Here is a 26,220-nt window from a genome sequence, read left to right as displayed (position 1 = left end):
AACACACAAAACAACAAAACACACAAAAGACAGGAAAAGACATTGGAAAAAGAAAATGGTTGGGTTTTTTGGGCTATTTTTCGGACAAATTTTTTTTCTTCTGTTTTTCAGATAATTTTTTTTCTGTTTTTATGTCTATTTTTTCTTCTTTTTTCCGAGGAATGTTTCTAATTTGTATCCAATAAAACAAAAAAAAAACAAACTATTTTACGAGTGATTAAAAATCAACTAAAGAGAATAAAGAAATAGGATGAAGTGGGATATGTAGCTGAAAAATATTTAAAAGACAAATATAATAGCAATACATTTAAAAAGAGTCTGAAATAGGTCGCTGTGGAGCAGCACTGTATAATAATAGCAATAATAATGGCGTTGCAGTATATAACAATTTATAAAGTGAGGAAAGCAGTGAATTTATGCTGGATTCTAATTCTAGTCCAGTAGGTGGCGGTAATTCTCCTTGTAATAAGTAGCAAACTGCCATAAAACACAAAAAGAAGAAGTATTTTTTTTTTTTTCAAGTAAAGGAAGTGACGTAATCTACGCGCATGCGTTGAAATGATTGGGGAGTTAAAACGATCGGGTAAGCTTCTCTGATTGGTTGAGCGTGTCCCATGCGTGCTGTGGTAAACAACTAGAAGGCGTTTACGTGCGTGTAGCGGATAATAGTGGATGTGATTCTACGCACCGGGAGATTTCTTAGCTAACTGGTTCTTTAATTTCATACTCTTTTTTTTCCTTCAACACTTCGCTTTTACACCCCAAAGGATCACGTCAAAGTAAAGAAACTATCTGGTACGTATCTGTTTATGGAGCTATACCTGTCGGAACGTGAAAGCCCGATGCTAATGCTAACCCCTTTAGCTCTGCGACGATAGTGCTACGCAGCTAATGGTGATGCTACGATTTGGTGCCGTCTATTTCCTGAAAGGACATCGCATATATATACACATTTGGCAGTTAAATTCCTTTAAGTAATATCTACAAACGTCATTTACAAACCAAAGAAAAAATATGCGTTTTGAGGTCAATAATTATTGCTGACTGTAGTTCCTAGCATAAACTCGATATTGAAGTTAGCCTCGGAGCTAACTGTATGACATGATTTTTAATGTGATTATCACTGTTTGAGCATGAAGTAGTTTTTGTTGTTTTATATAATTTGTGGTTCCACTTTGTCTATTTAATAATGCATTTAATTCACTGTCAACACTTATTGCCGCGTTTGAGGTGTTGTTTGAAATTAGTCACATTTTTAGTGCTATGCTAGCAGTTAGCAGTTAGCTGTTGTGGCTCAGATGAAGGTTGCTCGGTGAATGTTATCCGGACTTAAAGAGACGCAGGTTGAGTTATTCAGGACAGACATCTTTAGAGATTATGGTCGATATTTACACGATGATATAATCTGTCAACTGTGAATCTGACGTTATCCGTTGTCATTATACTTCTAACAGGGACGGTAAATATCCGTTAATTTTTCACGGGAATATAAAATCGGCAATTTTGGTAATATTAAAAAAATAAATACACTTTTTAAGGGAATTATTTATTGGAATCAAACGGAAATTGGGACATCTATATAATACTCAAAGTTAAATATTAGCATCCATTCAAAATGATAGTATTAATAATAATAATGATAATAATAATAATAAACATAACATGTCAACTAGACCATGGTTTTTCAACCTTGGTCAACTGGAAATAAAATGGGGTTGCTTAAAATATCTAGTAGTCTCACGACCCCAAATGGGGTCTTGACCCCAAGTTTGAGAACACTTGCCTTAAGAGAAAAAGCCAAAAGTGACACATATTGTGCAGCTGTTTTTTAAAAATATGCCTGTGCCTGTGTGGCATTTTAAAGCAGCAAATTTAAGCTAGAATTCTCTTTCTGGTCTGACTTTATTAAGTTAAAATCTATCTGTATTTGTATTGTATTTATACCGCCAATTTAGGAAAATATATTGAGATATGAGTTTTGGTCCATATCGCCTAGTGGTTGGTTGTTATTTTTGTGTTTGAATTTAAAAAGCCAAAGATAGCTGTCAATTACTTATTTTATTTTACGAATAATTTCTGTAAATCTGACATTTGTGTGGTGAAAATCCAAGTACCTCACTATTATTTAAAATTGGTAATAGACCGATACATCGGCCGGCCGATTTTTGTGTTTGTTACATGTATCGGCATCGGTCGATGCGGGCTGCTGATTCGCTTTATTTACAAAAAGCAGAAACATGTTTTACTTGTTCTACATCACCTGTTTTTAGTATTTGTTACATATTTTTTACTTGTCATTCTACCTCACCTTTGTTAATTTCAATAAATGTTCCTTTTTTAAAAATTGAGGCTCGTGCCATTTGTCATCATCATTGTGTAGTTTTTATGATGTATATTGAGGGAGAAAAAGTAGTATCGGATCAAGAAAATCAGTCATCCGTATTGGTCGTCGGCTAAGACTGGTGGAAAAAAAAAATCGCTGTTGGCATCAGCCTTAAAAAATCCATATCGGTCGATCCCTATTTAAAATACTCCAACCTTGGTTTGTGGTTATGATAAAGTCAAATATTTTTCCATTTCCTTTGTGTGTGTGTAGGAGCTTCTAATGAGTTGTGAGATGGCATCAGACACGAGTTGTCCAAACCCTGGCGGCAGAGGTATCATGACTTTCTACCCAACGTACGAGGAATTCAGCGATTTCAGCCGCTACATCGCCTACATAGAGTCCCAGGGGGCTCATAAGGCCGGCCTGGCTAAAGTGAGTGTTTTCATTGGACGACACTTGTCCGATATGGCCTGTGTGCGTATGTTTGTTTTAACACCAGGGTTCCCGCGTATCCTTAAAAATTCTTAAAAGGCATTCAATTCATGAATCTAAAAATTAGGCCTTAATTGCCATTCAAATGTCTTAAATTAATGTTTCAAACGTCTTACATTTTAACACATAAGTATGATTTTATGATTGTAATTAGTCTCATGTTTCAAAATAAATGGTAGCATTCCTTTTTAAAAAATGTATAATTTACCATAACATCGTGACAAAATCACGACAGTGGAACCAACTACAAAACAGTGACGTGGTTGCAGAGGAACTCTGTGCAGATGCGAATCATGCTTGTAGTAACTTTTAACAACATGTGGAAATAAAAATTTAAAGGAAGCTGTCCAATGAAGATTTTTCTTAATGGTTTTTATATTTTGTGTTTTTGTTGTTTCATAGATTTCTGGCTATTTTTCTAGTCATCTTGTGTGTTTTTGGAGTGATTATTTTAGTCTGTTTTTTAGTGTATTTTTGTGTGTTTACTTTGGGGGGTGCCAGTTGCATGTCTGCACTAGGCTGCACAGTTAATCAAATTTTAATCGTGATCATGATGTTGGCTGCCACGATTACATTAATCTGATCGTCTGCAATATTTACATTTAACATGCGGGCTCTGCACTCTGTAATAATGTATTTATTTCATTAGCCTTTGGTAGATAAAGTCTTAGGTTGATGTTTTTAAATTATTTTTTTAGGATAATTCTTATTTAAAGCTTCATTTTGCACTGTAACCTGTTCACATGTTTGTTTAAATGTAGTGTACAGATTTTATTCCCTAACATGATAAATAATTGTGATTATAATCGTAATTACAATATTGATTAAAATAATCTTTATTATTTTGGCTATAATCGTGCTACCCTACTAGACACAAGACAAAAATTGACCCTAGCCCTATGTAATTGATGTGGCATTTTTTTACACCAATTGTCTTAAATTGAATGTCAAATGGCATTGAAAAGTCTTGAATTTAATTTGACTGAAGCTGTAGGAACCTGAACACAATAAATTACTTTTTTTCCCCCTAGATTGTTCCACCAAAAGAGTGGAAACCGAGAGGCTCGTACGACAACATCGATGACTTGGTGATACCGGCACCCATTCAGCAAGTGGTGACGGGCAAGGCGGGCCTGTTCACACAGTACAACATACAGAAGAAGGCAATGACCGTGGGGGAGTTCCGCAAGATGGCCAACAGTGACAAGTTAGTGGCACGAGGGAAAAAACACATTGAATCAAACTTTCGTCATTTTAGGGTATTAATTTAATGTTTTTCTAGGTTTTCTTCACCAAATTATTCGGACTTCGAGGAACTGGAAAGGAAGTACTGGACGAACGTGACCTATAACCCCCCCATATATGGAGCAGATGTGAACGGGAGCTTGTACGAGCCGGTGAGTTTTCATTACATTGATTAAATACCTTCGGTGTTGGTCACTTCAGACAAGGTTTTCCAGGAAATGTTAATCTCAGGTTTCGACTTTCAGGAGATGAAAATTTTAAAAGTAGAAACTATTAGTTAAAACTGGCAAATATTGGGCGTGACAAATTGTGTACAGTTAAGTGAAACTTCAAAGGACCCATTTCCTTTGAGATTTCACTTGACTTCCATGTAATAGTCAAGTTTTCTGAAAACATTTCCTGAAAAACCTTGTCTGAATAAACGAAACCTCAACTTAACATACTTTTCAGAAAGAAGACAAAATGAATCTCGCTGGAGCTATGTGTTGGTCACTTTTTTGTTTAATGCGTCTCTTTGTGTTTTCCCCTAAAAGAATGTGAAAGAGTTCAATATTTGCAACCTGGGCACCATCCTGGACACAGTAGAGCAGGAAAGCGGCATCACCATAGAGGGCGTTAACACACCGTACTTGTATTTTGGTATGTGGAAAACCACCTTTCCCTGGCACACCGAGGACATGGACCTCTACAGCATCAATTACCTTCACTTTGGAGAGCCCAAATCATGGTGATGACCAACGACAACTCATTGTCATGATCAAAACATGTATAAATGAATTACTTACTGCATTGATAAATGACTAAATTATGTGTGTGTAGGTACGCTGTGTCTCCAGAGCACGGGAAAAGGATGGAGCGTCTGGCCAAAGGTAAGAGTTTAGTAGGACAAACTATATGAATTACATTTTTAGCTATGAAAAATCACTGTTGCCACCTTATGTCATATCTAATTAGTCTCAACCAGAAATGGGCAAGTGCTGACCCAGGGGTCAGAATGATTTTGTCTGGCCCCCTAAAATGAATAAATGCACAAATGCCTCAAAAAACACACAAAAATGACAGAAAAACATACAAAATGACACCAAAATACATGTAATGACAATAAAACACACAAAATAACATAAAAACAAAACAACAAAAATTAACAAAATGACACAAAAATATACCAAACAGCAAAAAAATAACGAATGACTCGAAAAACACACAAAAGGAATAAAAAAAACTACAGAAAAGTATACAAAATGAAAAGAAACTATACAAAATGCCAACAAAACATACAAAGTGACTCCAAAAACAACATAAACTAACAAAACGGCAAGGAAGACTCAGAAACTACATGTAATGACAATAAAACACCCACAAAACATCAAAAATAAAACAACATAAATGCACATAATGACAGAAAAATATACCAAACAACAACCAAAAATACAGAGTGACTCCAAAAACTCACAAAACAACAAAAATACACCAAAGAAAAAACATCTAAAATGAAAGGAAAATTTGCAAAATGACAAGAAAAACACACAAAATGATTTTAAAAACCCCAGAAAAGTATACAAGATGATTAGAAACCATACTAAATGGTAACAAAAAATCACAAAACAAAAGAAATATACATAATGAAAGAATATACCGAATAACAGAAATATACAAAATGACTCCAAAAAGAAACAAAAGGACAAAAATACACCAAAGAAAAAACTAAAATATACAAAGTGAAATGAAAGGAAACCATAGAAAAACTGAAAGAACAACTAAAACACTCCAAAGAAGAAAAAAAAATCCTATAACTAAAATTGTGATTTCTGATTGACTTTTAGGCTTTTTTCCTGGAAGTTCCCAAAACTGTGAGGCGTTTTTAAGGCACAAAATGACACTCATCTCACCTTATATATTGAGGAAATACAGCATTCCTTTTGAAAAGGTGAGTTTTTCCTTTTTAAGCATCCGTCCAAACAAAGACAATGATTTCAAGTTTTTGAAACAGATTTCCTTTGTTTACTTTTTGAAGATTACACAGAACGCTGGTGAATTCATGGTAACGTTTCCTTATGCGTATCACGCTGGTTTTAATCATGGTTTCAACTGTGCCGAGTCCACCAACTTTGCCACGGAGCGATGGATTGAGTATGGAAAACAAGCCGTCTTGGTGAGGATTGATGTTTATAAGCTTGTATCATTCTTGAGCAAATAATAGCTGAACAACAATGTTCTCGTGCTCACATCGTTGGCAGTGCTCGTGCCGGAAAGACATGGTGAAGATTTCCATGGACGTGTTTGTGCGTAAATATCAGCCTGAACGTTATGCTCAGTGGCTGGCAGGGAGAGACGTGGTGTCCATCGACCATTCCCAGCCCACCCCAGAGGCCAAGGAGTTCATCGGTGACATCCCCAGCAGCAGCAGCAACGGCTACTTCTTGGACAGTTGTGGGGAACGCAAAAAGTAGGTAGAAAATGTTCATGTCTTTGTGGGTGCATAAAGTGTACTGCATTTTCTGAGCTATAAGTTGCATCAGTCTAAAAAAGTGCCATGAAGAGGAAAAACAAATGTATATAAGTTGCATTAATTTGTAAATTTCTCCCTGCAGCACCTTGTTGAAGTACTCATCTGTGGGCTTGTTCCTCCATTGTAGAAAGAAAAAGCTTTTAACCAGTCCCTCACAAGTTTTGTACTCCAAACTTCCTTCCTACTCCTCGATTACCATTTTTGGCTGCACGTTTTACTACCTGTGGTTTGCAATCTGCAGAAGATTTTTTTCTTTTTGGGGTCATTTTGTTTGTTTGCGTTATTTTTTTTGTGGTAGGGGGACAGCATATACAATAGTTGTCACAAGACTAGAGCGCCCTCTTGATGTAGACGATAATGTTTATTCCTTAGTTCATTTCAGTCACTATGATTAAACATTTTAAAATTAAGTTGTTTATTTTTATGTGTCGCACCTACTGTAACTATAAGTTGCAGGACCAGCCAAACTATTAAAAAAGTGTGACTTACAGTTCGGAAAATACAGTAATTATTTCTCTTTATTTAAAATGAGTTCCTAATATCCTGCATTTACACACTGTTCTTCACCCGACAACATGTGACAAATAAATAATCTTGCGCTACATTTTAACAGGGTTCTCACCAGGAATTTTTCACAGCAAGTACCATTAACGTGGTAAATTAAGATTGCTTAATTTATGTGTTAAAATCAAAAAACATCTCTGGGGGAAGATCCCCCCAAACCTCCTTATGACAGATTTTTTTTTGTCACCTTATTCATCTGTGTACCCTTCGTTCTTTGGTTATTTTGTTTCAAAACCACATAAAAAAAATAGAGAAGACGGAATAACCAAAGTACAAAGGGTACACAGATTTTATTTGTCTGTATTATACTACTTCAGCCACCAGAGCGTGTCAGCACACTGTTTGTGCCCCTTTGTACATTTTAGTTTAGATTTTAGGCCATATTTGTAAAAACAGTGGAGGATTTTTTTAAAGTTGATAAATGTATTCACCATAAATCCCCCACGTCTGTTTCAGTGCTAAACAGAGGATTGAGACCAAGAGACACAGAGTGTGTCTGGAAGTACCAGATGATGTGGTTCGCAAAGAGGAAGGGATGTTTGAGGTCCCTCACAAACGCCCGAGGCTGAGTCTCATTCCTCCAAGGATGACGATGCAGGACGGCAGAAGAAATAGAGGTATCAGTGATGCTAAACATGTGAAAGTATCAGGATCATTCCATAGACAGAAAGTGTGATTAGGTGGTTTCTTTTCCAGGTCCGCCAAAGTTGGTGGTTACGCCCACGAAGCTGACTCTGATGGATCCGTTTCACCGAGTCTTCAGCGACAGAGGCCGTCCTCCTCACTACACCAAGACCAGAGCCCCTACCATCCTGTCCCAGGCCAAGTCCAGGAACGGATACGTCCCGGTCACGCTGACCAACACGAGGACCGACGCAACCGTTCAGCCCGCACGCAAAATGGGCGTGGCCAGTCTGCTGTTTCACCGGACTCTGAGTCCCAAAGACCCTCTACAGGTGCAGAGCTACATCGCTGAGAAGCAGCATGCGCCTGCTCGCACACAGCTGCAGGTCCACAGCTACGCCCGCGAGCACCAGCCGCGCCCCATGCTCATCAAACCGTGCACGTCGTCACAGATAGACGCTCAGGCCACGCCTCGGACTCCAGCCTGCGAGGGAACGAGTTCACAAAATCCACATCCAGGTAAGGCTGTGCATTTAATTTGATTTTGCTTATTACGCTCAATGATTACAAAACATAATAGAGAAATAATAATGAATTATTTGCTAAATAAAACTAACTTCCACAATTTAGGATTTCTACAAAGAATAAAGCTTAACGCACACAAGAGAAAAACAGTTATTGATGCTAGCTTTGAGTTGTTTAATGCAGGGGTTCTCAACTCGTGGTCACCCTAGGACCCATATTTTGCCATGGTCATTAAATCACGACACTTTTTTTTTTTTTTTTTTTTTTTTTTTTTTTTTTTTGGAATTCTGCCAACCAAATTTAGTTTTGTTTTTTTTTAAATAGCTGTTAAACACACATATGTAATCTTTTTTAAAACCTAAATCTATATATTTTCCACTTTTGGCTCCCGACCCACCAGTTGAGAATCGCTGGTTTAATGCATGCAAGATCCTAAGCCCCGCCCCTCTCAAAGCTAAAGCTAGCCTAACCTGCACACTAACACGAGGAAAGTTGTTGCTAGCGCTCTTGAAACATGGCAGGAGAAACGTAGCAAAAACGCTTGAGTGGCAAGGCAAGTCAAATTCTAACTAATGAACTTCTAGTACAGTTTTACATTTGTTTACGAGAGTCAACATCCTTTTTTTCAAGTTGCACTTTATTGTCTTAAGTGTTCAGAGAATATATTTTGTTTCATACTACAGCGAACATACTTGTTGAAAAATATTGAAAAAATAGCAATAATAATTTAAAAATGTTTTAAATTATATATAAATAAGGCCCTATAAAATTCATTTTATTTTATCCCAAATTCTGTGTTTCCGTATGAAATCATAATTTGCAGTTCCCTTGAAATTATGTTTTGTTCAATTCAGTTCAGTTGCAGTGCACTGAATTTGTTTACAAAAGAGAACATACTAAAATAATTAATGCACCTTTTTATTTATTCGTTTAAGTAATATACATATATTTATTTCGTTTTGTGCAAAAAATAAATAACTTTTTGTTGACAAATAATATAATTGTTTTTTTCTATAATTTAGCAATTCTACATCCAGGACATAAACTCATTGTTCCCCAAGAAACCAAGAAAACGGCGCCACCAGTCCAGGTGCAGGAAGAACACAAGCCCATCATAGTCATACCTGTGGAACGTCAGATCCCTGTGACGACACTTAAAGTCTTGCCCCCCACCTCCACCGAGGCTGTTAATAACCAGTTTCAAGTGCAGAACCAGACCAGGATCACAGTGGAGAACATGGAGAAGGTGTCCAACAAGAGAAAGGTTTGTTTGACTTTACACCAGAAGTGTATGAACCTCTTTAAACACAACGTACTCGTATTGTTGTCACTTTCCTCGGAAAAGTCCATCAATATAACCTTAACTTTATTGTACTAACAACTTTTTCAAAAAGCCAAATGGTGACATGTAATTAAAACAATAAATGGAATTGTAGGGCCTCTGATTTTCTAATTCCCGCAATATTACATTGTGATTATTGTATCAATCCAAAAACGGGCAATTCGATTTTTTAAATCATGTTTTTTATAACAAAAAAAACTGATTTATTGCTGAAAAGGCTACACCTCTTTCAAAAAAACAACGTCAATAGGGTTGTATTGACTTGTTTGGAATATTGCGATCGCTTTCTCCCTTTCAGAACGTAAATTCAGTTTTTTTACTTTCGTTTTCCGTGATCAAAGAAAATTTGAGGCCCTATAATTGACCTTTCGCAAAGCCCCGCCCACAAACAGTCATTGTCCAATCATTTTGTCCGAGCAACCGTTAGTATGTAAACAGGGTCTGACATTCTCAGAGCAGGCACAATGGTGAAGCGATGTGTTCATAGCGTGTGCAGGTCAGATACCAGGTACCACAAGAGTTTGGGTGGGAGAGTCGTGTTTTTTTCATTCCCAAAGCCAAAAACACAGCTGGACCAATGTCTACAATGGACTATAAAACTATGACTAAACAAATTTGCATTTCCTGAAGAAGGAAGGAGTTTGTGACCACTTTGACTCAATCCACTCTCCTCTGACAAATGCTTTGACTTTTGCTGGGAGCTGATCCTCAGCGCCTCTACCTCAAGCTCTTTCAATCTCATGTTGGCTTCAATTTCCAACTTCCTAAGACGCAACTCATGCTCTGCCTGCCTCATCATCATCTCTCTCTCTTGTGCTTCTAACTGAAGGCGAACCAAACAAACCTTTAATTTAGCATTGAGACTAGAACTCTATCAGGAGAGAAGGGCTCAAAATGAGGTAAGGTGAAAGGACAAGGAACACCCTTGGGGGCCTTTGTGAAAGGTCAATTGTTGAGTTTAGGTGTAAACCATGAAATATATTGGGAATGATCAATCACCAATTGGTTCTAATCAATAAAACTGAATGAATCTTGAGTTCTAACCAAAGCTTTGTCTGAATATTCAGTGTAAATGCTATTCTGACTTTAACCTGCGGAATCTAAAAAATGTTTTAAAAGGCATTAAATTTATTAGGCCTTCATTGCCATTAAAAGGTCTTAAATTAATGTTTAAAAAGTCTTAAATTTGAACAAATAAGTATGATTTTATGATTGTAATTAGTCTCACAAAATAAATGGTAACATTTTTTTAAAATGTATAAACAACATTGGAAAATGTAAATTTAACAAAATTCTTAATGGTTTTTTATTTTTTGTGTTTTTGTTTATTTTATTTATTTATTTTTAGATTTTTGACTATTTTTGTAGAGATATCTTAGAGTAGGGATTTTGATTATTTTAGTCTGTTTTTGTGTGTGTCATTTTGTGTATTTTTGTGTGTTTACTTTGGGGGCCACCAGTTGCACGTTTGCACGAGACACTAAGAAGAAGAAAAAAAACTTACCCTAACACTTTGTAATTGATGTTGCCTTTTTTCCCCCAATTGTGTTTACTGTGAAGTTGGTCTTAAATTTAATTTCCAATGGCAATAAAAAGTCACTAAAGCTGAAGGAAAAATATCATCATTTAAACTAAATTAAGAGTTGTTTTTTGACCAATTCTACAGTTTATTGAGAGCCTGTACTGTTGCGCTTTTCCTGCATGATGCATTCACACTAATCCCATAAATCAATATTAACTTTACTAACAAACTATTGATTTATGGCAGGAATTTGTAACTTTTTTCAAATATGTGTTTATACTGCAGAGTAAGCAGTTGGCCCTTATGGATAATGGCATTATCGTCCTGAAACAAGACGGCGTTCCTTACAGGAAACCAGTACATGTTGTGGTGAAGGTGGTTGCACCCAATCATCAATATGTGAGTAGTTCAGAGCTCAACCTGCATGTTTCACTGGGAAAACGTGTGAACCAGTTCAGACTTCACGGAGTATTCCTGGCGTTATTGTCTAACTGTGCTTCTCAAAGTGTGTGGTGCTTTTCTTCACTTTCATGCCACTTAAAAAAAATAATAATCTTTCTTCATTGACAATAAAGATCATTAAAACTAAACAAAACACCTACATACAGAAAGTAATAATGAGAACCTAAACATTTTTCAGAAATTAAAAGAGCATTAAATTATTAGACTGCGTTAGATATGGACCGGGAACAAAATGTAACGTGAAACTAAAATGATAAAATAATGATTCACATGAAGCAGAACAATAAACAAACTTATTCACTTAGAAAATGTATTTCTTTTTTTTCTAATCATTTTGTCACAGATTGCAAACAATGTTCCTTTATTTCCTGTATTTTTCACTACTACACTTTTACATATCTTTTTTCTACGTTTTTACGAGTTTTCTGTTTCATATAGTAATAAATTAATTGACTTTTTAAATTATTATTTTTTTCAATCCATTTTTCTTAAACACAGAGAAAAAATTCAGTAGTTATGAAATTACTTTTAAACTCCCTGAAATTGTGCCAAAAATGCTCAATACAATTAAGTGAGTTAACTATTATTATAATTAAGAAAAAAAAAAAAAATATATATATATATTGATGTATATATATATATTGCAAGACAAACAATACAAGTAGAAACACAAAACCATAGAACAACAACAAAAATAAACTGACGAAGTACAGGTCAGAAGCAGATTAGTCATACAGTTAATATATACGACATATTTTATTTACAAATTTGATCTATAATGAGTGCTAAATTCTCCAGATGTTCAAAGGTAACACATTTAATTTATTTCCATGTACCAGTTTTCAATAAATTCTTAAAAAAAATATATGTATATATTTTCATGCAATGCACAATATTGGATTTTTGGGCCAATAACTGATTTCGATAGCGATATTTTTCCCCCTAATTGCAGAGATAATCTAGTTTCTGTTGTGGAATTAACAAACAATTATGTCACAATTGTAATTAAATTGTAATTGAGTTTAGATCATTTATTTTGTAATTGCCATGAAAATTCTATAAAAATGATCAATTATAACAATTATTTAACGTAAAACTGAAGAACCATGTTCCAGTTCTATATGTACAGTTATTATTAAAATATGTTTCATATCAAGCTTTCCCACATTTTACCATATAAAATAAATAAATAAATCTAGGGGTATACTTACACTAAAAAAGTTCAGATGTCCACACTAAAAATATTAAAACCTATATTTTCATTGATTAGGAAGCCTAACAAGGTAATCTATAGATATGAAATACATTAGATGATATATATATTTGTTTTTAGTGTATTTTACAGCTGATTTAGTACCCGTTATCATAAGAGATGCTAACAGAAAGCTAACACAACAGGAAGGTTAACCATCATCAGGTTATTTATGTCTGGCCCAGTAATCGTGATTAATTGTAATTGATTTTGAGGATAAAAAAAATTTAATTTAATTGTGATTGGAAAATATGTTGGTCACTGTAATCATAACTGAATTGTAATTGAACATGGATTATTCAAAATGTAATTGTAATTGACCCCAACCCTGGACATCACTAATCATTCCTTCTGGAAAATAAAAAAAATGACTGCAGCGGAACAATGAACTTTATGCAGGTGATTAGTTTAATTTAGTTTTTGGTTTATTATGAAACATGATGCTAGTTGTTCCCTGTTAGTTTACCACATTTGAAAATGTGTTATTTGTAAGGATTATTTTATACCCAAAAAAAGTTGGAGAAGCACTGGTCTGACTTGTGTTGACTGTTCCTCCAGCAGGTGGCAGAAGAACAATCCTACTGCAAGTCTGCGCTGAAGAAGCAGCAGCAGCAGCCGCAGCAGCAGCAGCAGCATCATCATCATCATCAGCAGCAGCTGCAGCATCAGCATCAGCAGCAGCATCATCAGCAGCAGCATCAGCCGCAGCAGCATCAGCCGCAGCAGCATCAGCCGCAGCAGCAGCAGGTGGAGCTGCGTAAGCTGCCTCGCAGTCACCCGCTCATCAAAGAGGAGCCCGTTGACGATGGTGCGTCATCGCCGTTACTGCAACATTTACAAATACTTTCTCCACCAAACGTCTTCTTTCTTCTTCCTCCTCTTTGTGCCACATGTTCAGATTCGTACGTGAACGTGGAGGTGGACTCGGTGGAGAAGGAGGAATGGGCCAAGCCGCTAACGCAGCTGTGGCAGAGCCAGCCGTTCAATTTTAACGTGGAATGTGAATACAACAAGAGCATGGGCCTGCAGGAGCCCTACTGCTGCATCTGTCAGCTCTTCTTCACCCACCATCAGGTAATCATCAACCCTCACCCACCATCAAGTAACGCCTCTAAGCTAACGCCTAACGCTTAGATACTCTGGGTTTTTGGTCTTGAGTTCAGACAATAACTACTTACTCAAAGTATGTACACAAAATTATTTAAAATAACACAAAAAGAATGCAAAATACACAAAATGACTCAAAAACACACACAAAATGACTCCAAAAACACACACAAAATGACTCCAAAAAACACACAAAACCACACCAAATAACAAAAGAATATACCCAGTACAACAGCAAAAATACACAGGACAAAATAAATGCACAAAATAACAATATGGAACTTTTTCCATGAGTTAATCACGTTAAAAGTGTCTATATTTGTAAAGACAGATTGTGACTCTGTTTTTCCCTCCAGTCTAACGTGGGCGGTGGAGGATCCACTATTGCTGTGGTGAAGCATGATGGCGGTCAGCTGTGGTCCAAACCGCTCATCCCTGAAATGTGTTTCAACACCCAGTTCAACAAATGCAGCGACAGCAGCAGCGGCCAGGAGCAGCTCTGTAGCCCCCACATGGCAGAGGACGGCACCAGTCGACTTATCAGCTGCTCCCAGTGCTGCGTCCGCGTTCACACCAGTGAGTTCCTACTCCACCAGTTCACTGTGGATCAAAGCAGTGGGAATGCTTTAGTGAACGTGTTTATCTCCACGTCTTTAGGTTGCTACGGGGTTTCTGAGGAGGAAGCAGAGCTCAGCGACTGGTTGTGTGCTCGCTGTAAGGCCAACGCCCTCATGGAGGTCAGTGATTAAGACGTTTACATAGGACTGCATGATTATTTTTCTATCAATATTGTCATTTCAATTATTTATCATTTGAGGGAAAAAAATCTATTTTTCTTTTGTACCAATAAAAAAAACACAATATATAATTAATTTAGAATAATAGATAATTATAATAAGTTCCTTTTTTTTCCATTATTTTTTTATTTCTTATTCCAATGTATTTATTTAATTTTTGTATTTCTTCTTCTCCCACCCCTTCTACTTATTGTACACACACACGAGGGATCGACCGATATGGATTTTTCGGGCCGATACCAAATTTTTTTTTCCCATCAGCCTTAGCCAATGAGCGATACAGACTGCGGATTTTCTTCAGCCGATATTTGCTCCCTTAATTTACATCATAAAAATTACACAATGATGATAACAAATGGTACAAGTCTCAATTTTTTAAAAAAAGGAGCATTTATTGAAATTAACAAAGGTGAGGTAGAACGACACCAAGTAAAAAAATATTTAACAAATAATAAAAACAGGTGATGTAGAACAAGAACAAGTTATAAAAAATAGAGTGAGACATCTCTTGAAATATTATGAAAGTAAACTGTTCGTTCTTGTCCAGAAAATAGCTTTGACGAAAGTTAGCCTGACTGAAGATATATTTTATTGACAGGATTATTGAGTATAAAGACACATATTCATAGTATTAAACACAAACAGTAACCATGAATAATAGTCCATTCCAACACAACCCCAGAACATAAATTAGCAGAGGAAAATAACGTGATGTCAAATGCGCATTAAGTGACAAACTGTTCAAGTTTATGTTCTACATTGCATCAACGTTAACAAAAATAAATATTCAAACAAGTAGTAAACTGCTTCCCAAAGTTTTAAAAACTCTCCTTCTCAGCGCAGCACTCTCATATCGCTGTAATGAGCCAGCCAGCTGCTTGTTTAATACAACTGCGACAATAACACGTGGAATCACGGAACAACGCTAAGTTAAACAGTTAAAAGATGCTTTGAAAGTTTAAAACTTGCCGGTGGGGTTGAAGAGCTTTTTTCATGCTCTTCTAGTTGGGGGAGGGGCTCTGCACTCTGCAGCCTCTGTCTCCAGCAACACGTAGGAGCCTGTGGCAGCTGCTCTGTATATAAAGCGGATCAGCAAACGCAGCAGCGCACATCGGCCGATGTTGATACATGTAAAACACGCACAAATCGGCCGGTCGATGAATTGGTCGATCTCACATACACACACGCGCACGCACAGGATTTGTAAATATCATTTTGAGTGCCTTTTTGGCATTTTACACTGTTGTCTTTGTATAATAATAGGATATATGAACAGTTTACAGTGCAAAATGAAACTTTAAATTGAAATTAACCAAAGAATTTATAATGTACCAAGGTTTAACTGAATAAATACACTATTGCAGAGTACTCATTGGAAACTACTCCAGCTCACAGCTCTCGTCAGTCCACTAAAAAAGGTTATTTATTTTAGGCTCAGTAATTGAACTTTAGTCATTGAGAAAGTAATTGTACTTGACTTTCTTTTATTTTCTTCTTTTTCTGTAATTGACTTTCTAAGGATAAAAAGTTATTGTCATTTAATTGGAAAAAATGCATATTCACTGTAATTGAACATGGGTAATTGAAAACATAATTGTAACTGAAAAATGTATTTGACCCCAACTCTGTGTGTGCGTGTGTGTGTTTCCAGGACTGCTGTCTGTGTTCTCTGAGAGGTGGAGCGCTAAAGAGAGCAAACAATAACAAGTAAGTGTCTCCATCCAGCAGAGGGCGCTGCTGCTACATTTACCTCAGCTTTTGTCTGTCTCTGCTTAATAATCTCTGTGGTGGAGTAAGCTCCTTGTTATGAAAACATTTTTACACACAAACCTACACCCGTGTGTGACAAAGATGATATTTTGGCAGGTTTTTGATTTCTCAGAGAGAAACGTCTGTCAGGAATAAAAAAAAACAAAGTCTCTGTGGGTTAAAGTGTTCTGACAGTTGTGTTGTCTCTGTGCTCCCCGCTGTCTAAACAATAAAAATTGTGCTGTTTGTGTTGACAGGTGGGTCCATGTGCTGTGTGCCGTCACCGTGCTGGAGGCTCGCTTCGTCAACGTTTCAGAGAGGAGCCCCATCGACCTCTCTGCCATCCCACTGTCACGCTTCAGACTGGTACCATTAGTTTATATAATAATGGTGGAAATGTATGGTATTTTTGTTAATTATTGTACGTCCACACCTCAGATGAGACAGCTTGTTTCACTCTGTAGTGGATCAAACTGTGACTTTACGTTGGACATGGTATGAAAATAGTTGAATGAATCACTGTGACCAACATGAACAGAAGTCTGCGTCTGTCAAAGTTTGAATTAATCACGCAGCAGCAGCAGCTGAGTGATCATAGCTGCTGCTGCGTGACGCACGAGTACGTGTGACTTCAAATGTAACTAAGTCCATATTTCTAGTGCAATATAATGTTTCACCTTATCGGGGCGCTGCACTTATTCCAGGGTTAGAAGCACATAAGAGGAAAACAACTTACGCACACCAGAGAATGCGCTTAAAGCCAGATTTGAGTGGGAACTCCCACATTTCAGGGCTGCTCAGCGCACAGTGCGTAACTGAGATGAAGGCGCACAGCGACTGACTTAAGTACACTAGGAGAATAGCACACAGCCAGAAACAGCGCTGCTGCATGGCTTTTTGGACTTACACGCATGGGTGAATAGAGCCTGTCACGGCAAATTTGCGGTTGACCTCATTTGGAGTCATGATTAATTGCTCTGGTTGAATGATGGAGTCCAGTCGGAGCATTGATGATTTTATAAAAAAAAATTTATTATAAAATAAAATAAAAAGGAGTAAAAAAGAAGCTTCCATCCTGAAAGAATGAAAGGCAAAAGGCTCGTGGCAGAGCAAAAAGGCAAGACCCGCTCTAACTAACAGTTTCACAGCTTAAGCTTTTATACAGATAACAGAAAAGTTCCACCCTGAGGTGAGGAGAAGGAGGGAGTCAGATGCCCAACAGTGGAAACATTTGAGGATGATGAAGACGTGTATATTATGAGGAAGATTGGGCGCCACTCTTATTTATCCTTGATAGTGTGTGTGCGTGCTTATCTGCACGTGAGTTTGAGTTTTGGCCTTCAGCAGAGACTCTGTGTTGCACTGAGTACAATACGATCTGTACTGTTTAATCTAACATGATTCAGCTGTTCAAAAGTGCAAAGAGTAATGGAGTCATCATGTATTAAAACATGACAAATTGTACACATGAACACACATTTGACGATATTATGATGAATATAAAAATTGCCATAACAATCCCTTATTGTGTTTTTATTGTCATATTTTATATTTTTCTGTCAATTTGTATGTTTTTAATGTCATCTTGTCTTGGCATTTTTTGTGTTTTTACTGTCATATTTTTTTACTATTTCAATTTGTATGTTTTAACTGTCATCTTCTGTCATCTGTTTTTTAGTTAATTTTTCTGTTTGTGGAGTCTCTTTATATGTTTTTGTTATTCTGTTGTCATGTTTGATGTTTTTCTGTCATTTTGTATGTTTTTAATTCTCTTCTGTGTGGTTTTGGAGTCAGTTTGGGTGTTTTTGTTGTAATTTTGTATATTTTAGTCCAATATTTTTTGCCGATGTTTTGTGTGTTTTTTAAGTCATTTCATGTAGTTTTCTCATTTTGTGCATTTTTGTGATGTCATATTGTCTGTTATTTTGTCTTTCTGATTTTGGAATAATTTTGTGTGTTTTTGTTGTTGCTTTGTAAATCTGTCATTTTGTATATATTTTTCTCTCATTTTAGGTTTTTTTGTTTTAATTTTTTTAGCTTTTTTTTAAAAGTAATTTGGGGCATTTTTTGTGACATACAAATTAAACAACAAATCTGTATTATTACATTCACTTCTGGACCTGTAATGGGTTACATTATTTATTTAATGGGTTTTGTCATTCTGATTCAAAAACAAGGCTCATCAGAATTCAGTTATTTGCATGCATGTTATTTTAGTTCACTCTGATTAGACGTCACCTCTATGTAATTGTGGTGGTATTTCCATTTTAAAACTCCTGGCTCAGACTAGACTCATAAACATAAACTCAGCTGATTCTCACCAGTGAAACCCTTTTGACCTCAGCGTGGTTGCTGTGGCGCCTGCTGGCTGCCTTTGTACTCTCTCACTTCTCTGTTTCCTGGAGGCGGAAATGTAAACTTGTGAAATGGATCCAAAAAGGCTTTAATAATTCAGACGATGCATTTGTAGCTGCGCAACAACAACAACGTACCGGATGTCGGGCCTTTCTCCGTCTGTTGTAGGAAAGAATGCAGGCCTAAGGTCTCAGTGGGAGGTCTTTTGTCTATTGTTTTATGGCTGAAGTCAAAGGATCAACTTGTAAATGTACAGAAAACATTCATATGGCTTTTGTTATTGATTTTAAATTTCTCTGTATTCATTTTGTGTTTTCTGGTGGTGTTTTGTGTAATTTTTTGTCTTTGTGGGGTCATTTTTGTGTAAATTAGTAGTTTTCTGTTTTTTTTTTTTTTCTCATTTTGTGGGTTTTGGTTGTCTTGCGTTTTTTGTTGTTGTGTGTTGTAAGTTATTTTGTTTACGTTACACTTTTATTTTGTATTTTTGTTGTTTAGTTTGTTTTGGGTTTAGTTTGTGGTTTTGTGTATTTTTTTAATCATTTTAAATGATTTTAGTAATTTTGTGTTTTTGTTGTTGATTTATAACTTTCTTTCATTTTGTATATTTTTGTCTCTTTTGTGTTTTTTGGTATAGGATTGTGTATTTTTGGGGTAAATTGTGTCATATGTAGGTTTTTTTTGTTGTTGTAGTTTTGTGTGTTTTTTATGTTATTTTGTGTTATTCAAGTTTTTTGTTTTCTAGTTTGTTTTTGGGTTTTTTGTGGTTATATTGTGTATTCTTTCTCATTTTTTTTGTTTTTGCAGTCCTTTTTGTGCATGTTTGTTGTCTATTTCTAAATTTCCCTTTCATTTTGAATATTTTTTCCTCCTATTTTGTGTGTGTTTTTGCTTCATATAATGCTAAGACCTGTGTGGAGATATGAAAGGGAAGTGATGGAGGTGTAGTTTATGTCTCCCAACAGCCTTTGGTAACATTTTGTCATTTCCTTTCTCCTCATTTCCTTCCCCTGCACTTCCTCCCGTGTGTCCTTGTGCTCTCGTGTCTGTCTTTGTCACTCCTGTAGAAGTGCGTTTACTGCAGGAAGCGGATGAGGAGGGAAATTAACGGCTGCTGTGTGCAGTGCTCCAACGGACGTTGCTCCACTGCGTTCCACCCGTCCTGTGCACAGGCCGCTGGCGTCCTCATGCACCCAGACGACTGGCCGTTCACTGTCTTCATCACCTGCTACAGACACAGAGCTCCAGTCATACCAGAGGTAACCACAACACAAGCATCAAATCATCCATTATTGATCTAATGGCAAAGTGCTGCAGAAGTAATGACATCAAGAAACATTTGAGGAATAAATAACTGTTTTAACAGCAGTTTTCCTCAAAGTTCATGAGCAGCAGCTGTCGCACTCTAGTAGACCTAATCAAGCATTCTAAGACTTGCAAAAGCAGCCGAATTTACATGAAATTTCAATTTCATTAAAAGTAAAAGTGTTTTACAAATTGTACAAATTATATATTATCATTGTCACTAAGCAGCAACAGTTTTATCTCTGAATGGTGTAAAATGGTTAGGATCTGCATGCAGCATGACAAACAGGGTCACTTTAAAATATACAGTAATATACATTTATTTTGTCAGAGTTCAACCTTAACAAAGTAGATTAGAGAGTGGACAACATTTTGGTGCTAAAACTGTCAATGAGTTTAAAATTGACAGAGATATAGCAGTCTACAGTAAAAGCATAAAATATAGTATTACATTAAAAGTAAGTTTTAGCATTTTAAAAATTAGATAGCAGCATTATTATTTGAATAATGTTTTAGTTTTAGTTTAGTTTTTTGTTTTATTATACTTTATGCCATTGTTTTCTTTGCTGGTATCCCAGACTTCCAACCACAATAAAAATATTCTGATAAAATAAATAAAAATAAATATATATATGTAAGTATGAAAATTTTTCAGATCTGTTTTAACAGCAGTTTTCCTCAAAGTTCATGAGCAGCAGCTGTCACACTCTAGCAGACCTAATCAAGCACTCTAAGGCTTACAAAAGCAGCCCAATTTGCATAAAATCTTAAATATATTAAATTACAAGTAAAATAGTTAGCATTTTACAAATTAGATATCATCATTGTCACTAAGCAGCAGAACATTTTGATCTTTGAATGGTGTAAAACGGTTAAGATTTGCATGCAGCATGACAAACAAGGTCACTTTGTACAGGCTGAACACTAAAAATATAATATGTAGACTTATTTTGTCAAAGTACATAGATTTTTAGATTAGAAAGTGCACAATATTTTGGTGAAAAACTGTCAATGAGTTAAAAATTGACACAGATATAGCAGTTTACAGGAAAAGCATAAAACCTAATATTACATTAAAATTAAGTCTTAGCATTCTACAAATTAGACAGTATCAATGCCACTTAACAGTAAAAACTATAAACATAATGATAATTGATGATGATTTTTTAGATGTTTATTTCGGATATTTTTATTTGAATAAAGTTTGTTGTAGTTTTATTTTTGTGTTTTTTTTATTATATCAGAATATTTTTATTGTGGTTGGAAAATATATTTATATATAAAAATATATATGAAAGTATGATGACACTTTTTTTCAACCTTGTAATTAAGTTTAAATTATGTTGAGTTTTGTTTTTTTTTTTTGTCATCTTTGGTTGCGAGTCTGACACAGCCTTTATTCGTTTGTTTACATCTCTCGGTTTTTTCGCATTTTGATCCTGAATTTACGTGAGTAAAGAACTCCCAGCTTAGCTCCAGAGACGAGGGCTTTAGAAGTTTTGCCTTCGTCTTAGTCAAAGCGCCAACCACACCCAGAGGCTGCGTTAAAGTCTCAGCTCTGGATGATCCCAGATCAACGATGGTTGTGATGTAAGAGAAAGAGAGAAATAAAGTTGCTGCGTTCACAGGCCCAAACAAGCCTCTCTCTCCTCTGCTCTGCTCACTGTGTCGTAAACATTCCAATCATACATCCAGATGTTTCTGTTCAACACATATAATCATGTCACCTGTCGACATTTCCACCAACAGTTATTGGAGCTTTTTGTAAAAGCTTAAAAGGGATATTTGTGGACTTCGTGCATCTGCTTCTGTTTTTGCTCATATGAAGAGATTTAAGTTTTAAACTGACACAAAATATCTGATCTGAGGGCCACATTATCAGCATTAATAAAATAATCATTAACACAAGAAATTCCAGAGGGTTTGCGCATTTGTGGAGTCATATTGTGTTTTTGTTATTTTGTGTATTTTACACCTTTTTTTTTTTTTGTATTTTTCTGGTAATTTTGTGGGGGGTTTTTTATTTATTATTATTATTATAATTTTTTTAATATCTCTCCATTTATTAATTTGTTTATTTGATGTGGAAATCAATTACTTTGGTTACGACCCAGCTGTATTGTTTTAAGTGTGCTAGCACATGCGCTCATTTGCATTGCCTGTCCACAGGACAATCGATTTGTATGCATTTTTCTTATTTTGAGTTTTTTGGTGTTGTTTTTAGTATTTTATGTATTTTTATTGTTACTCTACTTTTGTGGGGTTTTTTTGTTTTGTTGTCGATTAGTTTGTTTTTGTGTTATTTTGTCAACTTTTTTGTCTAATGTGATTTTGTAGTCATTTTGCTATTTTTGTTGTTTTGTGTTTTTGATGATTTGAAAACCTTTCTATTGTTTTGAATGTTTTTTCTTGTTTAGTCTCTGTGAAGTCATTCTGTGTATTTTTGTTGTCATTTTGTGTTTTTGAAGTAATTTTTATGTATATTTGTTGTTGTTTTTTATGTCGATTTCTAAACTTCTTTGTTATTTTGTATATTTTTCCTCTTGCTTTATTTTGGGTGTTGTTTTATGTATTTTTTGTTGTCGTTTAATGTGTTTTTGGAGTCATTTTTATTAACTTTTGGCCCCCTGCCTCCAGTTTCCCACGTCTGTTTTAAAGTCACTACTCCAGAGTTTATCGTGTGTGTGCGTGTGCATGTGCGCGTGCGAGAAAGTCAACGGGCTTTGAAGAGAAATGTGGTCGAGTGTAGGAAAATAAACTGGTTATCTGTGCTTCACGTTCTGCTACTAAATGATAAGACTGCACTAGAATGTTTGCATTTCCTGAAGAAAATACAAGTGAAGATGCAGCCGCTGGCCTGCGTTGTTGAACACTGCATTAGCATTAGCCTAGCATTAACATTAAACTGGCATTAGACTAGCACTAGCATTAACTAAGCATCAAGCTAGCATTAGCATTGGCCTAGCAATAGCATTAGTCTAACATTAGCACTAACCAAGCATTAACCTAACAATAGCATCAACCTAACCTTATCTTAACATTAGCATCAGCCTAACATTAGCATAGCATTGACACTAACCTTGCATTAGCCTTGTAATAACATTGGCCTAGCATTAGCCAACATAACACTAACTTACCATTAGCCTAACATTAGCATAGCATTAACACTAACCTTGCATTAGCCTTGTAATAACATTGGCCTAGCATTAGCCAACATAACACTAACTTACCATTAGCCTAACATTAGCAATAGCTTAGTGATAGCATTATCATAGCAATAGCTTAGCGATAGCATTATCCTAGCAATAGCATTAACCTAGCATTAGCACTAACCTAACAGTAGCTCAGCATTAACCTAGCAATAGCTTAACATTAGCATCAGTCTAACATTAGCTTAGCATAAACATAGCCCTGGATTAACATTTACCTAACATTAGCACTAGTTTAGTATTAGTATTACCTACCATTAGCATTAACATTAGCCTAGCATTAACATTAACATAGCATTAGCCTAGCAATAGCATTAATCTTGCATTAGCTAAGCATTAACCTAGCAATAGTTTAACATTAGCATCAGCTTAACATTAACATAGCATTACCATTAACCTAGCACTGAATTAACATTTACCTAGCATTAGCATTAGTTTAGTATTAGCATTAGTTTAGTATTAGCATTAGTTTAACCTAGCATTAGCCTAGCAATAGCATTAATCAAGCAATAACATAAACCTGGCATTAGCTTAATAATAGCATAATCAATTACCTAGCATTAGCTTAGCCAATGAACCCTCTTTACAGTAATGCAGGGTAATAATACAGACCTGCTGTCCCTGTGCTTATTTAGTTTGTACTGTATAGCATGTTTAGCTACATTGTTGCACGCTGCCTTCTGTGTCCCGCTGCGTGGACACAGCAGCATTCTGTGTTAGATCCACATCACAGAGGAATGTTCAGTCCTTTCTGATCTTGTGTGTGTGTTTGTTTCTCAGCGCGACAAGGACTCCATGCGGGAGCTGGCGGTGGGACAAAAGGTGATCTGTAAAAACAAAAACGGCCGTTACTATCACAGTGAAGTGGAGGAGCTGACCACCGCCACGCACTATGAGGTGGTGTTTGATGACGGCTCGTACAGCGACAACCTGCTCCCAGAAGACATTGAGGTTTGTAGCCACGCCCACACACGACAGAAAGAAACACAGCGACAGGTTTAATGATCCGTTTCCTCTGATATGCTTACAGAGCTATGACTGTGTGCGACTAGGACCGCCTCCTAAAGGCGAGAGCGTGCAAGTGCGATGGACCGACGGCTTGATTTACGGAGCCAAGTTTGTAGCGTCGCACTCCATCCGCATGTACCTGGTAACGGCCTCTCCTTCATTAGCTAAACCGCTAACGTAGCTTAAATGGGAGTTACTGAGGTTTACATTCACAGGGGCTCAATTTCCTCAACTCCGTTTCAGAGTTGGCTTGTTTCCACGTTACTTACACATTTCTGTTTCGTCATCTTTGTCTGTTTTAAATGGCTTTACTGTCTGGTAAACTTCCCGAATACATTTAAATATGAAAGAAAATAGCGGTTTAAATTGTTTTCATTTCAGATTGTTAATTAATTTTGTGTGTTCAGGTGGAGTTTGAGGACGGATCCCAATGCTCTGTCAAACGAGAGGACATCTACTCCCTGGATGAAGATCTGCCCAAACGGGTGAAGTCACGCTTGGTAAATAAGGAGCCATAAACCAACAATCCTTATTTAAACCACCTGCACACACACACACACACACACAAACACACACACTTACACTTACACTTACATGCAACACAGTACATACATAAACAAAGCACGTAGAAAAGAAAAATGTGAACTGAGTTTGCCTTTAAGAACAGAATGATGTAAGCCACATATTTAACATTTAGATTTAAATTGAACATTAGATGAAATTGAACATTTAGATTCTAATTTTAGATTTGAATTTTACATTAAGATTTACGTTGTACATTTAGATTTAAATTTAACATTTAGATTTAAATATACAGATTTAAATTGAACAAATCATTAAATTTTACATTTAGATTTAAATGTAACAATTAATTAAATTTAACAAATATAATTACATTTTAGATTTAAATTTACAATTAATGATACTTGACATCTAGATTTTCATTTCGATTTAAATTTAACAATGAAATTTAACATTTAGATTTCAATAAAAAAATAGTACAACATTTACATTAAGATTTAAATTTTATATTTGGATTTAAATTGTACATTTAGATTTAAACTGTACATCTAATTTTAAATTGTACATTTAGATTAAAATTAAGATTTAAATTTAGCAAACACAATAAAATGTTACACTTTGATTTAAATTTAACAATGGAAATTAACATTTTGATTTCAATTAAACAAATAGAATTACATTTACCTTGAGATTTACATTTTAAATGATTTAAATTTAATATTAATAATTAAATTTAACAAAATGAATACAATTTTACATTTAGATTTAAATTAAAATATAACATTTAGTTTTTTATATAACATTTAGATTTAATTAATATAATAACATTTTACATTTAACAATCAATTAATTTTAGCAAACAAATAGAAATACATTTACATTAAGATTTAAATTTTACATTTGTATTTAAATTTAACAAATACATTTACATTATTATTTAACATATTGAGATGTTAATTTCATAATTAGATTAAAATTGAACATTAAAATTGAAATCTTACACTTGGATTTAAATTGAACATTAATAAAATGTATAATAATTTATTGTTGTTTCCAACATGCCGTAACTATGGTTACTGACTCTTTGTTTCTAGTCGGAGGCGTCTGACATGCGTTTCAAGCTGTTCATGCAGCAGGAAGTGAAACAGAGCGGGAAGAGACAGCGTGTGATCAACTCCAGGTACAGAGGGGATTTCATCGAACCTATGATCTACTGAACCATCATGGAGTCACGTCACATGGTCACGTGTCACATGTTACTTACCACTGCTTTCTATATAAATTACGGCTGGGACTTTGTTTCATTGA

At 35.6% G+C, this 26,220-nt stretch overlaps 1 protein-coding gene and 1 long non-coding RNA gene across 2 annotated transcripts; both read left to right on the top strand.

Annotated features, from left to right (window-relative positions):
- The first annotated feature begins 616 nt into the window (after positions 1–616).
- Positions 617–26,220, top strand: LOC114479497 (lysine-specific demethylase 4A-like). The gene is made up of 24 exons (XM_028473204.1): positions 617–795; positions 2,597–2,758; positions 3,850–4,025; positions 4,101–4,215; positions 4,597–4,790; positions 4,883–4,932; positions 5,887–5,990; positions 6,078–6,215; positions 6,301–6,509; positions 7,593–7,753; positions 7,833–8,279; positions 9,308–9,549; positions 11,435–11,548; positions 13,422–13,671; positions 13,762–13,937; positions 14,327–14,546; positions 14,628–14,707; positions 16,419–16,474; positions 16,774–16,882; positions 19,936–20,127; positions 24,163–24,333; positions 24,413–24,532; positions 24,798–24,890; positions 26,007–26,220. Exons 2-24 carry the CDS (start codon positions 2,606–2,608, stop codon positions 26,127–26,129), a joined length of 3,693 nt encoding a protein of 1,230 aa, XP_028329005.1. The 5' UTR covers positions 617–795; positions 2,597–2,605; the 3' UTR covers positions 26,130–26,220.
- LOC114479498 (uncharacterized) lies at positions 15,313–15,665 on the top strand. The gene is made up of 3 exons (XR_003676000.1): positions 15,313–15,427; positions 15,498–15,506; positions 15,634–15,665. It is a non-coding gene; the product is annotated as an uncharacterized LOC114479498 (long non-coding RNA).

This window comes from Gouania willdenowi, chromosome 17 (assembly GCF_900634775.1).
Source record: "Gouania willdenowi chromosome 17, fGouWil2.1, whole genome shotgun sequence".
Taxonomy (NCBI): Eukaryota; Metazoa; Chordata; class Actinopteri; order Blenniiformes; family Gobiesocidae; genus Gouania; species Gouania willdenowi.
This window is presented reverse-complemented; position numbering and strand designations above follow the sequence as displayed.